Source organism: Rutilus rutilus, assembly GCF_951802725.1.
Source record: "Rutilus rutilus genome assembly, chromosome: 11".
In the NCBI taxonomy this organism is placed as follows: Eukaryota; Metazoa; Chordata; class Actinopteri; order Cypriniformes; family Leuciscidae; genus Rutilus; species Rutilus rutilus.
In genome coordinates, this window is record NC_140216.1 from 43,434,429 (window position 1) to 43,447,620 (window position 13,192).

At 34.6% G+C, this 13,192-nt stretch overlaps 1 protein-coding gene across 1 annotated transcript; it reads right to left on the reverse strand.

Moving 5' to 3' along the window:
• Positions 1-289: 289 nt before the first annotated feature.
• Positions 290-9,603, reverse strand: LOC311300391 (uncharacterized protein). The gene is made up of 7 exons (XM_084424642.1): positions 9,490-9,603; positions 8,409-8,545; positions 5,617-5,745; positions 5,504-5,528; positions 4,933-4,950; positions 1,279-1,381; positions 290-1,203 (listed from the first exon to the last, which is right to left on the reverse strand). Exons 1-7 carry the CDS (start codon positions 9,533-9,535, stop codon positions 1,191-1,193), a joined length of 471 nt encoding a protein of 156 aa, XP_084280768.1. The 5' UTR covers positions 9,536-9,603; the 3' UTR covers positions 290-1,190.
• Positions 9,604-13,192: the final 3,589 nt, after the last annotated feature.

The window sequence follows — 13,192 nt, forward strand, 5'->3', positions numbered from 1 at the left end:
ACTAGGGTTTAGGTGTGTTTCTGCCGAGGTCCAGGCTTTATTAAACTCATATGCGGAGGACGAAATAAAGGCAGCAAATTTGTGTTTAGTTTCTAGTAGCATATATAAAAAGAAACAAACTAAATAAATTAACTAAATTAATAACTTTTTTACAACAAAAATGAACATCACCTGGACTATGACGGTATTCTCTTCTAGAAACTGTTGAGGCAAATAAACAATAAACAATTCTGTATAAGAGACAAATGTTAAATCAATGATTATAATGGTTTATTTATTGCAAGAAAGGCTCAGAGTCAGTCAGCAGAGCTGTACACACAGATAACACACACACAGCTGAACCGCTCTCTGCCTTTTAGGAAAGCGCATGATTTATTATAGGAAAGATCATTAATATGATAAATTCTCCAAATATAATACATTCCTCCATACATATTACATCAGACATGTTAGTCCTCTCGGTTTCAAAACATATCTTCACCCTTTATGAAGAAGAAATGCATTTAGCTGCTTTATCAAGACATAAGCATCTCTGGTTGATTCAGCAAGATATTACAATACAAGGAAGAATAAGTCAAACAAAATCCCTCATCTCATTCCCGGTCCTCGTACATCGTCTCGTCACACACAAGATACACTACATCACATTCATTTGACCAGGGTAACACTGAACTAATTCCTCATTCGTTTTTCATGTTTGACTTTTTACATTAAATTTGTCGCCACGGTAGTTGAAAACATTTTCCTCAAATGTAAAAACTATTTATAATCAGTTTATGTATAATATAACATTATATAATACACTGTATAATATAATATTTTATAAAGCATTTAAATACATATGAGAAATAATAATCTATTATAAATATATTAATAATAATCTAAATAATAATGATAGTTTCATGTATGATATAATGTCGTATGTTGATAATATTTCTTATAATCTAATATTTCCAGAAAGTAAAAGCAATGAAAAGCATCGGATGAACATTTGAGCACAAGCTTCATGAACACCATTAATATCCATAAGTTAAGCAAAGATCCTCCTGCATTACTGAGGTTTGTCAAGCATTGAGCAGATCATGATCATTATGGTTATGCACTGATCTATAAGCAGACATATATATATATATATTATAATCTCTGGGTTTGACCTCCACGGCACAGAATCCAGAGTCTTCACTGCGAGACTACACACACGACCTGAAACAGAGACGCTTTACGTCAGTGAACATCACATACATCACTGTTATTACTGTATATCTGGTTTCTGCTCACCCGTTTAGACTGAAGGTGAAGATGATGAAGATGATGGACAGGAGGATGAAGACGCCGTCAGAAGTGCTCCTGTTCACAGCGTTATTACTGTGCTGCAGTTCATCTGAAAAACACAGAACATTAATACTGACTGCTATTGCTTTATCATTTCATATCCACTTCATTTTGATTGTCAAGTGTGTTTGTTCTGACCTCTCTGAAGTAAATTAAGAGATTGTTTTTTTTATCATAATTGTGTGTGCAACAGTGCCCCCTTTTGGCTATCCAGCAGCAGTAGCTTTAGTTTAGTACATTTCCATTAAAATGTAGTTGAGTGTGCTGCAGAGTGGAGCGCCAGTGCTGTTTTCTCCTGCTGTTTTTATTCTTTTTACATCGTTGCCTTGGATACTATTTGTCCGTAAGTACTGTACATATTACTAAAAAATGTAAAAAGTAATTGTACTTGTCATATCTTTTGGTTATTGGAGTTTTCTCATGTCAAATGACTAAATTGATAGTTAGCATAGCTATTAGCTATGAGCATTTCTGTTGCTATAAGTTGTGTACTTTAGGTATCTGTATTGGTTTGATCTCATTTCTGTTTGTCTTTTGCTCTTTGTTACAGTTTTACAGTATAATAAGAAAAGTAAAGTTTCTTCGTGGAACCCAAGAAAAGTTATGCCTTGTGTTTTTTTGGAGAATTTTACACTGTTAGCTAACTGTCGGGCTTTGAAGAAGCAACTCATTGCAAGGACAGTAATAATAATAATAATAATAATAATAATACATTTTATTTAAAGGCGCCTTTCATGGCACTCAAGGACACCTTACAAAATTCATAAAAAGACATTTAACAATCAAACCAGTACAGCAACAAACATTAAATTAGAAGTTGTCCGAGTGCGTGGCAGAACAAGTGTAAGTGCAGAAGCAGATCTTAGAGTGCGGGAAGGAGTGTGTATATGAAGAAGATCTTGAAGATAGGAAGGAGCCAAATTGTTAAGTGCTTTGTAAGTTAAAAGTAAAATTTTAAAATTTACACGGTATTTAACTGGGAGCCAATGCAACTTCTGTAAAACAGGAGAAATGTGTTCAGAAGTGGAAGTTTTGGTAATGACTCGAGCTGCAGCATTTTGTACTAACTGTAATTTATGAAGAGATTTGGAAGGAAGCCCATAAAACAAAGCATTACAATAGTCGATTCTTGATGTTACAAGAGCGTGCACAAGCGTAGCAGTACTCTTGAGTGAAAGGACAGGACGCAGACGATTTATATTGCGAATATGGAAGGATGCAGAATGGGTAACTCTATTAAAGCGGGGCTCAGTAGTTTCAGGATTTCTTCGCTGTATTCTCGCTTTTTGCTCGCAGGTTTCTCTCTAGAGCTCCCCCACAGCTTCGGAATAGATATTTGACAACACTGTTGTAAAAACTCGTTGGCTACTCTCAGACACCAGAGGCTAGCAGATCAACGACATCAAAGCAGATGGGACATTCTTTAAAACGTCTTCTTCATTCGGGTTCGGACAGCGTGAGGGAGCGCAATAATGACAGCATTTTAGCAGATTTCTTTTGGCCGTAAAGCAATTGTTTACATCGCGAGACCTGATATCACGCGATACTTCCTGATGCGGCGGCCAGCGGCTCGCCGGCTCAAAGTTGCAAGTGCGTATTTTCCGCTCACGGGCACCAGGGGGGTGCGAAACGACCACCATTCAACCCGAAATAAGTAATATAACCATTCCAATGATTCCAAAGCTGTTCAGTTAAGGTAAAAAGGTTACTTAGTTCACCTTTAATGTGAGATTCAAAAGACAGAGATGTGTCAAGAATGACACCCTAAACTTTTGACCTGATTCGATAGAGGAACAGAACAGTTATCTATTTCCACAGAAGAAATATTCGACTTGCTTATTGTATTTTTTGAACCAACAAGAAGAATTTCTCTTTTACTGCTGTTCAATTTTAGAAAATTACTTGAAAACCAATTTTTTTTATTCACTTAAGCACTCACCAAGAGCAGAAGAGGGAAACTTTGAAGAAGGTTTAGAAGACAGGTAAAGTTGGGTGTCGTCGGCATAACAATGAAAATGGATATCATATTTCCTAAAAATGCAGCCAATAGGTAAAAGATAAATAATAAACAGAAGAGGTCCTAAAACAGAACCCTGGGGAACACCAGTGACAACAAAAGTGGGTTTTGATTTAAACTGTTTAAGTTGTACAAATTGAATGCGATCTGTGAGATAAGAATGAAACCAGCTTAAAGCCAGGCCCGGGGTCGGTAATCAGGAGAATCGGGAGAATTCCCGGTGGGCCGCTTCACTTTTGGGCCGGTCGAGGATTTTTTTTTTCTTCACATTTGTCACGTTAGTAGTTACATTAGGCTACACACGTTCCGCATTCTGACACCGCAGCGGTTGTACCATGTGAGGGAGTTCTCCCCTCCCCTCCTATAGAGTTGGTTGGGTCCATAGCCCGTCTTTTCCAAAACGTTTTCTCAGGTAGGCTACCGCGGTACCGCCAACCGATAGCTGGGCCGGTGTGGTGAACAATCGAGTCCGGTTGAAGAGATGAGTCCGAGCTGCGTCAATAGCAGCGGAGAAAGACCGCGAAATTTTTAAATACTGTGAAATACAATTATTGTGTCACGAAATGTAGTTTTAAGAGTTTCTCAGTCCAGAGTGTAGTTGTTTGAAGCTCAAATATGTTGTTTATTTATTATAAAAAAATACACTAACAACAAGAAATGTTTAATTTCACAATCTAGCTTCGGTTAAATACTAGTATATTAAACATATAAGTTAAAATACGTTAATGACTCGTTATAACGTAGTACAAACTTCTTCTATAATAAAGTGATTTTGTATTTGTATTTGTAACCAGGCACTAAAGCGATTACCCATAAAACGTGCTTTGAACCAATTGGCTCGGGTCCTAAGACTCATCTCTTCAACCGGACTCGACTGTTCACCACACCGGCCCTACAGAAATGGTACGCGTCAGGGAGGATGGATGGGAGGAAGAGGCCAGGAGGTATGGAAGCTTGTTTCCGCCACAGAATAAAACATTTTAAAAGATAATTGCGACTTTTTATCTCACAATTGCGAGTTTACATCGCGAGCTTAAGTCAGAATTGCGTGGAATAAAGTCGCAATTGTGTGTTATAAAGTCAGAATTGCGTGAAATATAGTCGCAATTGCTTCTTATAAAGTCTAAGTGAATAATTATTTAACCTTTACATTATTTGTTGAACCATGGTATTAATACAAACTACACAATAGTAAGAGCTGAACTGTAAAATTTATCCAATTTGGAAAAAGTGCTAATTTGGAATTCCACCATTGAAAAAGTGGGCCGGTCTTGGGCCTGAAACTCCCGGGCTGAAAAGTGGCCCCACTCCGGCCCTGCTTAAAGCCATACCAGTAATTCCAATAGATTCCAGCCTGCTCAAAAGAATGGGATGTGAAATGGTGTCAAATGCTGCACTAAGGTCAAGAAGTATAAGTATTGATAAAAGACCAGCATCAGCCGCTAGTAATAGATCATTAGAAATCTTTACAAGTGCAGTTTCAACACTGTGTACAGTGCACAGTTTGAACACAGTATAGTGTTTTTGTGTCTGTCTTTATAATAACTGCATGTTTATGAGTGAACGGTGTGTGTCAGACTCACCTGGAGAATCACAGGGATCTGATGGAACAGAAAACACTGATCAATCACTTCATACTTATATCTGGATTTATAACTGTTTTAAGATTTTAATATTGTTAATCTAATTAAATACCTATAACATGATATGTTACACTTATGATGGACTACCATTAATGGATCAAAAGTGACAGACATTTATGTTGCAAAAATATTCAAATTTCAAATAAATGCTGTTCTTTTGATCTTTCTATTCATCAGAGAATCATGAAATATAATATTGTTTCCACAGAAATATGAACGGTTTTCAACACTGATAATAATCATACATGTTTGTTGAGCATCAAATCCTCATATCAGAAAGATTTCTGAAGGATCATGTGACACTGAAGACTGGAGTAATGATGCTGAACATTCAGCTTTGGTCACAGGAATAAATTACACTTTACTATATATTCACATAGAAAACAGATGATTTACATTAGAATAATATTTCACTGTTTTACTGTATTTATGATCAAATAAAAGCAGCTTTGATGAGCAGAAGAGACTCTTTCAGAAACTAGTGTAAATGAGTAAATGAGTTGTTCCTCACCATTACAGTAGAGCATCACAGACTCCTGCCGAGAGAAGAACGAGAAACACTTGATTTATAATATTTCAGCTCACACATCACTGATATATGATGAACTGTACAGAATTCCTGACCTTCAGAGCCGGACAGTCCATCTGGAAAATCACCTTGCTGTGTTTTCCTCTCAGAACGAGTGTTTTTGGTCCTGCGTGATCAACTTGGGTCAGATCCGTCTCTCCAGAATCATCCACCACCATTATATCCTACACACACACACACACACACGTGATCTTCATGATAAACATTACACTGATTTCTCTCATTAAATCACTGGCTAACTGAAAGAGACTTCATATCCCCTGGGTTAATGTTCTCATCTGCATATTTATGAGGTTAATGACTGTGATTGGACAAGTGCCGTCTGTGACTGTGCATAGCTCATGAATATGTAATCAGGTAAGCCTAGTTCATATTTGTGATTGGTCTAGAACTGTATATGGAAGAGAGACTTCATCTCATAAAGTCTTGAGAACAGTTTCATGTCACACTAAACAATCAATAAAACATCAAAACACAAAACATAATGAAGATTACATTAAAAAAAGCATGCTTTGGTAAATCATAATTTATCAAAAGTTGAAATTAGATAAAATTTCATAATTATGAAATAAAAACTCTAAATTAGAGATTTAAAAGTCAATATTATAACATAAAATTGTGAAAATGATGATTTTTTTTTTACTTATCTTATAATTATGACTGTCATAATGTTCCCTTTTTGTCAAACTTTCAACTTCATCTCATAATTCAGTAAGTGTGTCATCATTTTTTATTTTATCTCATAATCATGACTGTCATATTTTTTATTTTATCTCATAATTATGACTTTATAATAATGACAATTATTTTATCTTATAAGTATGACTTAGTATGACAGAATGTTCTTTATTTCATAAATTTGACTTTGTATCTCATATTTTACATTTTATCAAAATTTTGACATTTTATCTAATCAAATTTGACTTTGTATCTCATATTTGATATTGTTTATCTCATAATTACTTCTTTAATCTCATCATTGACATTTTATCTCATAATTATGACTGCATCTCATAATTTTAAATTTTGCATCTTATAATTGACATTTTATCTGATAAATTTGACTTTGTATCTCATAATTGATATTTTTTATCTCATAATGACTTTTTAATCTCATCATTGACATTTTATCTCATAATTATGACTTTTTATTTTATAATTTTGACTTTGCATCTCGTAAATTTGACTTTGCATCTCATAATTTTAAATTTGCATCCTATAATTGACATTTTATCTGATAAATTTGACTGTACCTCATAATTGATATTTTTTATCTCATAATGACTTTTTTAATCTCATCATTGACATTTTATCTCATAATTATGACTTTTTATTTTATACTTTTGACATTTTATCTCATAATTTTGACTTTGCATCTCGTAAATATGACTTTGCATCTCATAATTTTAAATTTGCATTTTATAGTTGACATTTTATCTGTTAAGATAAATTTGACTTTGACTGACTTTGACTTATAAATTTGACTTTGTATCTCATAATTGATATTTTTATCTCATAATGACATTTTTTATCTCATCATTGACATTTTATCTCATAATTATGACTTTTTATCTTATATTTTTTACATTTTATCTCATAATTTTGACTTTGCATCTTATAAATTTGACTTTGCATCTCATAATTTTAAATTTGCATCTTATAATTGACATTTTATCTGATAAATTTAACTTTGTATCTCATAATTTATATTTTTATCTCATAATGACATTTTTTATCTCATAATTATGACCTTTTATTTTATAATTTTGACATTTTATCTCATAATTTTGACTTTGCATCTCGTAAATTTGACTTTGCATCTCATAATTTTAAATTTGCATTTTATAATTGACATTTTATCTGTTAAGATAAATTAGACTTTGACTGACTTTGACTTATAAATTTGACTTTGTATCTCATAATTGATATTTTTTATCTCATAATGACATTTTTTATCTCATCATTGACATTTTATCTCATAATTATGACTTTTTATCTTATAATTTTGACATTTGATCTCATAATTTTGACTTTGCATCTCGTAAATTTGACTTTGCATCTCATAATTTTAAATTTGCATCTTATAATTGACATTTTATCTGATAAATTTGACTGTATCTCATAATTGATATTTTTTTATCTCATAATGACATTTTTTATCTTATCATTGACATTTTATCTCATAATTATGACATTTTATCTTATAATTTTTACATTTTATCTCATAATTTTGACTTTGTATCTCGCAAATTTGACGTTGCATCTCAATTTTAAATTTGCATCTTATAATTGACATTTTATCTGATAAATTTGACTGTATCTCATAATTGATATTTTTTATCTCATAATGACATTTTTTATCTCATCATTGACATTTTATCTCATAATTATGACTTTGTGTCTTATAATTTTGACATTTTATCTCATAATTTTGACTTTGCATCTCGTAAATTTGACTTTGCATCTCATAATTTTAAATTTGCATCTTATAATTGACATTTTATCTGATAAATTTGACTGTATCTCATAATTGATATTTTTATATCATAATGACATTTTTTATCTCATCATTGACATTTTATCTCATAATTATGACTTTGTGTCTTATAATTTTGACATTTTATCTCATAATTTTGACTTTGCATCTCGTAAATTTGACTTTGCATCTCATAATTTTAAATTTGCATCTTATAATTGACATTTTATCTGTTAAGATAAATTTGACTTTGAATTTGACTTATACATTTCTTAGGGCTTTTTATGCCCTAATAATGTAATCTCATGTCATTATTGTGATCTGATGTGTCAGGATGAGGCTCAGACTCACGTCAGCGCTCCAGTGTGTGTCGCAGGTCGGATCGGGAGCGTTGCTCAGTTGACAGGCTGTCGATCCGTTGTTAAAATCTCTTCTACAGCAGCTGAGAGCGAACCGTCCTGATGGCAGAGCCAGCAGAGCCGGCAGGCCTACAGAAACCACATCACAACCCTGAAAACCTGATCTTGAACCACATCACAGACAGACCACGTGCCTCATTCTGACCTCGTGTGGTTCAGACACAGAGAATGTTTACTGTCCGTGGGATTTCACACTATATTCTTCCATCACTCTGTGATACAGCATCTGTAGAGTCACATGATCACACGTGTGTCAGTCCTCTTCACACTGCTAATGTATCTCTGTAGTTTTACACATCTGTAGAGTCACATGATCACACGTGTGTCAATCCTCTTCACACTGCTAATGTATCTCTGTAGTTTTACACATCTGTAGAGTCACATGATCACACGTGTGTCAGTCCTCTTCACACTGCTACTGTATCTCTGTAGTTTTACACATCTGTAGAGTCACATGATCACACGTGTGTCAATCCTCTTCACACTGCTAATGTATCTCTGTAGTTTTACACCCTGAGTGACGGCCTGCGTTACATGAAGTGTGATTTATGACGCACACTGCCTGTGTGACACTCAAGTGTGTGTTAGGTGTTGTTCAAAGACTACGGTTTTAAAGTGAACATTTACATTCATGCTTTTGACAGATGCTTTCATCCTAAATGCATTACATTCCATCCGTACATCTGATCAGTTGAAGCGTTGCCTGGGAAGCAATCCCTTGAGCAGGTGTCGTGAGCGCACGATCTCTGCTATGCGCTAACATGTGTTCAACACCTGGAGATCACAGATAACACCATCACACACACACACACACTCAGTACAGCCTGTTCGACTCAGTGAGAGCAGGTTTGGCTTTTTAAGTGGTAAAAGGAAACAATGCCATCCAGGAATCCCAACGATTACCAGGAAGTTTTAAACAATAGCTTCAGGCTTCAGTTTACTTTCACTTCTATTGAATAACAAATGAGAGCAAGTTTTTCTAACTAGTAAAAGAAAGAACAGACCGCACTCACATGCCCACATTAGAGCGAAGCTTTTGATCATCCGTGCGTGAGACATCGAGAGGGATCGCCGAACTCTTCCAAGATCCTCAGGGTGTAAAAGGGGAAACCCGAAGGAAGAGGAGGTGTGACTTAAACACGTGATGACATCTCCTTCATCTAATCATCTATCTACACTCAAACGAATGATTATTTGAGGATCTTCACTTTAATTAAGCAGTTTATGTGGATTTAACAGCATTGCATCAGGTTTCTGGTTGAAATGTGACATGAAACATTTACTCTTTGACGAATCCAACCAAACAGGACTTTCATTCCCATCATGCTTTGCAAAGGGGCTAAACTGGGAGAGTAAAGTTGAAATAAAGTGTTATTTTTAAGCATTTTTTAAGCAAGATGAGAAAGTGACTAATAAATACTATTGTTCTTAAATGTATAATAACTTTTGAACTGCTAATCCATTCTGTATGCTTTAAAAAGTCCCGTAAAGAGGAGATTCAGGGCTTTTCCGGGGTTTCGTGTTTTTTGGACACTCAGAGGCTCCATAATGAACGTGATTATATCATCAAGTTTTGATCAGCATTGATTCGTCTAAAGAAACCCATGTGGTTTGTGGTTCTGAGCCAAACAGGAACGATTGTTGATGCTAAGTCCCGCCCCCTTGCCCAGATTGGTTGAAACTGACGCAAAGTGAAAGTAGTTGCGTGCATGAAAACAAACACAAAATAACAGATTTGCATGACAGCACTCTCTGAGAAAGCATTACACATTTCAAAAGCAAATATGACACAGCGGGACTCATCTGGAGTTTGTGTTCTCAAACGAGTCGTCCGACGGAGATATCTGGCGTAGTTCAGTTTCGGATCTGTAAATACTACTTATAGTTTGTGAAATTCATTTGCACTGTTTGTATTTTCACAATAGATTACACCACTTGCTGCACTATTTGTGTTTGTTGTTCATGTTCAGACTGAATATACACACACACACACACACTACAGTATATACAGGGATGGGCAGTATTTCAGATACATGTATTTAAAATACGTATTGGAAATACAAAATACTATTTTATATTTTGTATTTTAAAGCCTTTGGAAAAAATCAAATGTAATTTGTATTTAAATGCATTTAAGATGAGTATTTTGTATTTTCAAAATACATAAAATACTTTTTGCCAGTCATCCTCTTTATCGGGGTATTGAGTTTGTGCATCAGCTAGTTCAGCTCACTAGCTCAGCATTGGGTCAGCGATTTTTTCTTTTCTTTTTTTATAAGGTGAGAATGTCATGATCAATTCTACTTGGTGATTAAAGTTAAAATAGTGCAGTATTCACTTCAGTTAACATGAAAGAATAAAAGAAAGAATAGTTGATTTTTATCAAATGTGTTTAAAGCATTACTGCATGTTAGGGCCGGGTGATATGACACTATCATAGCGATGATATAAAGTTTGAATTGATGGAACTTTTTCTGAATTGTTAACATAGATGGGCCTATGTGTGGGGTTAGCGTGCAGCTTTTAGTGGGCAGGAGTTACTGGAACGTTGGAGTGGAAGAAGAAGCACTGATGAATGATAATCTTCAGCTTTTAGTTTTATTGTACATAAAAAATAATAATCAAAAAGGGGTAAATAGTGTCAAATTAATCTAAATTAATTCTAATTTAAAATTTTAGATACACTTTCTAATTTTAATAAACTTATAGAAACAAATAAACTTTACATAAAATAAACATAAAATTACTTAAAAAGCATTGGACTAGCTGCAAAAAAAAAAATAAAAAAAAAAAATAAAAAGAGTTTGAAATTCAGTTTATGCTGTGGAATCATATTCATAAGATCCCCTCCATATAATTTGCTAGATAGCAGAAAAGGTTCCCACAGTTTCACATACAGTATGAATTTTTTAATAGTCTTCACCAAAAGTAATAGACTACATTGTAACCTGAAATAAGTATATAAATTGCTGCTATTTTGCATAAGTTTATTTGTAATTGCCAGAAAGAAAGAAAGAAAGAAAGAAAGAAAGAAAGAAAGAAAGAAAGAAAGAAAGAAAGAAAGAAAGAAAGAAAGAGAGGGCAGAGATGAGGTTAGGAATGAAAAGTCAGTAGGCCGATGTAGTTTCTTAATTCACTGCAATAACAGAACAAGCCAATCCCAGAATAACCAGTAGCGAGTGCAGCCTTACGGAGAGACTCAGGAAGAGCTTCTGAATGTTAGTGGAGACATTTGTGTAGTTGTTGTGGAGTTACATTGATCATCTCATCTCATCATGTTGAACTTCTCCACAAGTGTCCACAGTTCCTGAGGTGTTTATAAGACAGCGGTGACATGTTCTGGTCAATAGTGTTCAGTGCTCGTCTGTGCTCAACCACAGAACAGTTTCAGGCTTTGCTGGATCTTTATCATTGTGTTAGAACTGGTCTCTGGTGTCGCTTGTGAAACCAAATGTCGGCTGGTGTGTGTAAACGTGCAGATTAAGGGCCGGTAATATTATAATAAGATCCTCTTCATACAACAGAACGAGAGCGAAATCTGATCATCTTATTTTTAGACATGCTTGCAGAGAAAGGCTCACCAGAACAGTTACTGGGTTTCACTTTTCATGTTTTCTGTGTTGGTAGAAGCACTAGCCCCGATTACAGCACTTACACACTCAGATTTCCATGATATGTCCCCTTTAAATCTACATTTACACTTTTATCCAAAGCGACTTAAATTTCATTTCAAGGTACACATTTACATTTTTATCAGTTCTTGCTTTTCCTGGGAATCAAACCCATGATCTTGGCGATGCAAGTGCCAACGCTCTACTGTTTGAGCTAAAGGAAATATGGTAAATCCATCCATTCTCAGACACACTACATGTAAAATTGGGAATTTAAATGAGCTAGATGGAAACTCCAAGTTCTCCTGTTTAAAATGATAAGTGGCACTTGATGCTGACTGCTATAATGGGTTAGTTTATCTACAGTTAAACACAAAGTACAGGCGAGTCAGGCGCCCCAAAAATGTTCTAGGACTTTAAGGGTTAATGTTTAATGTTGGTATTTTAAAGTTTCTGTTATATTCATAGTGGTAAAGTATCTATCTATCTATCTATCTATCTATCTATCTATCTATCTATCTATCTATCCATCCATCCATCCATCCATCCATCCATCCATCCATCCATCCATCCATCCATCCATCCATCCATCTATCTATCTATCTATCTATCTATCTATCTATCTATCTATCTATCTATCTATCTATCTATCTATCTATCTATCCCACACAGGCTCCAGGTGCTCTTCATGCTTCTGAACAGCAGATGGCGAACTTCACTCACTAAAATCACCTGAAGTGCTTCTCGTTTAGTATTTGTGCTTCTTTGTTTCCTCTTGTCTTCAGCTACACACAACTCTGATGTGAGTGAAGAAAATGAGAATGGAGGAATTGAAGGAATACATATTTGTATATATATATATATATATATATATATATATTGCTAGATCCTTGATCACTTAAGCATCATTGGTTATTGAAGAAATTCATAATAAATGTTAAAGCCAGATGTCCTGTTGAAATATGTGGACTGAATCCTCATCGCTCCACTACAGGTTTTTTTTTTTTTTCATTGCACATCAAGCAGAACTCTACTGCACAAACTCTACAGCACAACTCTACTGCACAACTCTACTGCACAACTCTACTGCACAACTCTACTGCAC

Coding starts and splice junctions, on each gene's coding strand:
- LOC311300391 (XM_084424642.1), bottom strand. CDS start 9,535: ATGTCTCACGCACGGATGATCAAAAGCTTCGCTCTAATGTGGGCAT. Junction 8,546..9,489: donor CTTCGCTCTAATGTGGGCAT/GTGAGTGCGGTC, acceptor TGGTTTCTGTAG/GCCTGCCGGCTCTGCTGGCT. Junction 5,529..5,616: donor TGGACTGTCCGGCTCTGAAG/GTCAGGAATTCT, acceptor TTCTCTCGGCAG/GAGTCTGTGATGCTCTACTG.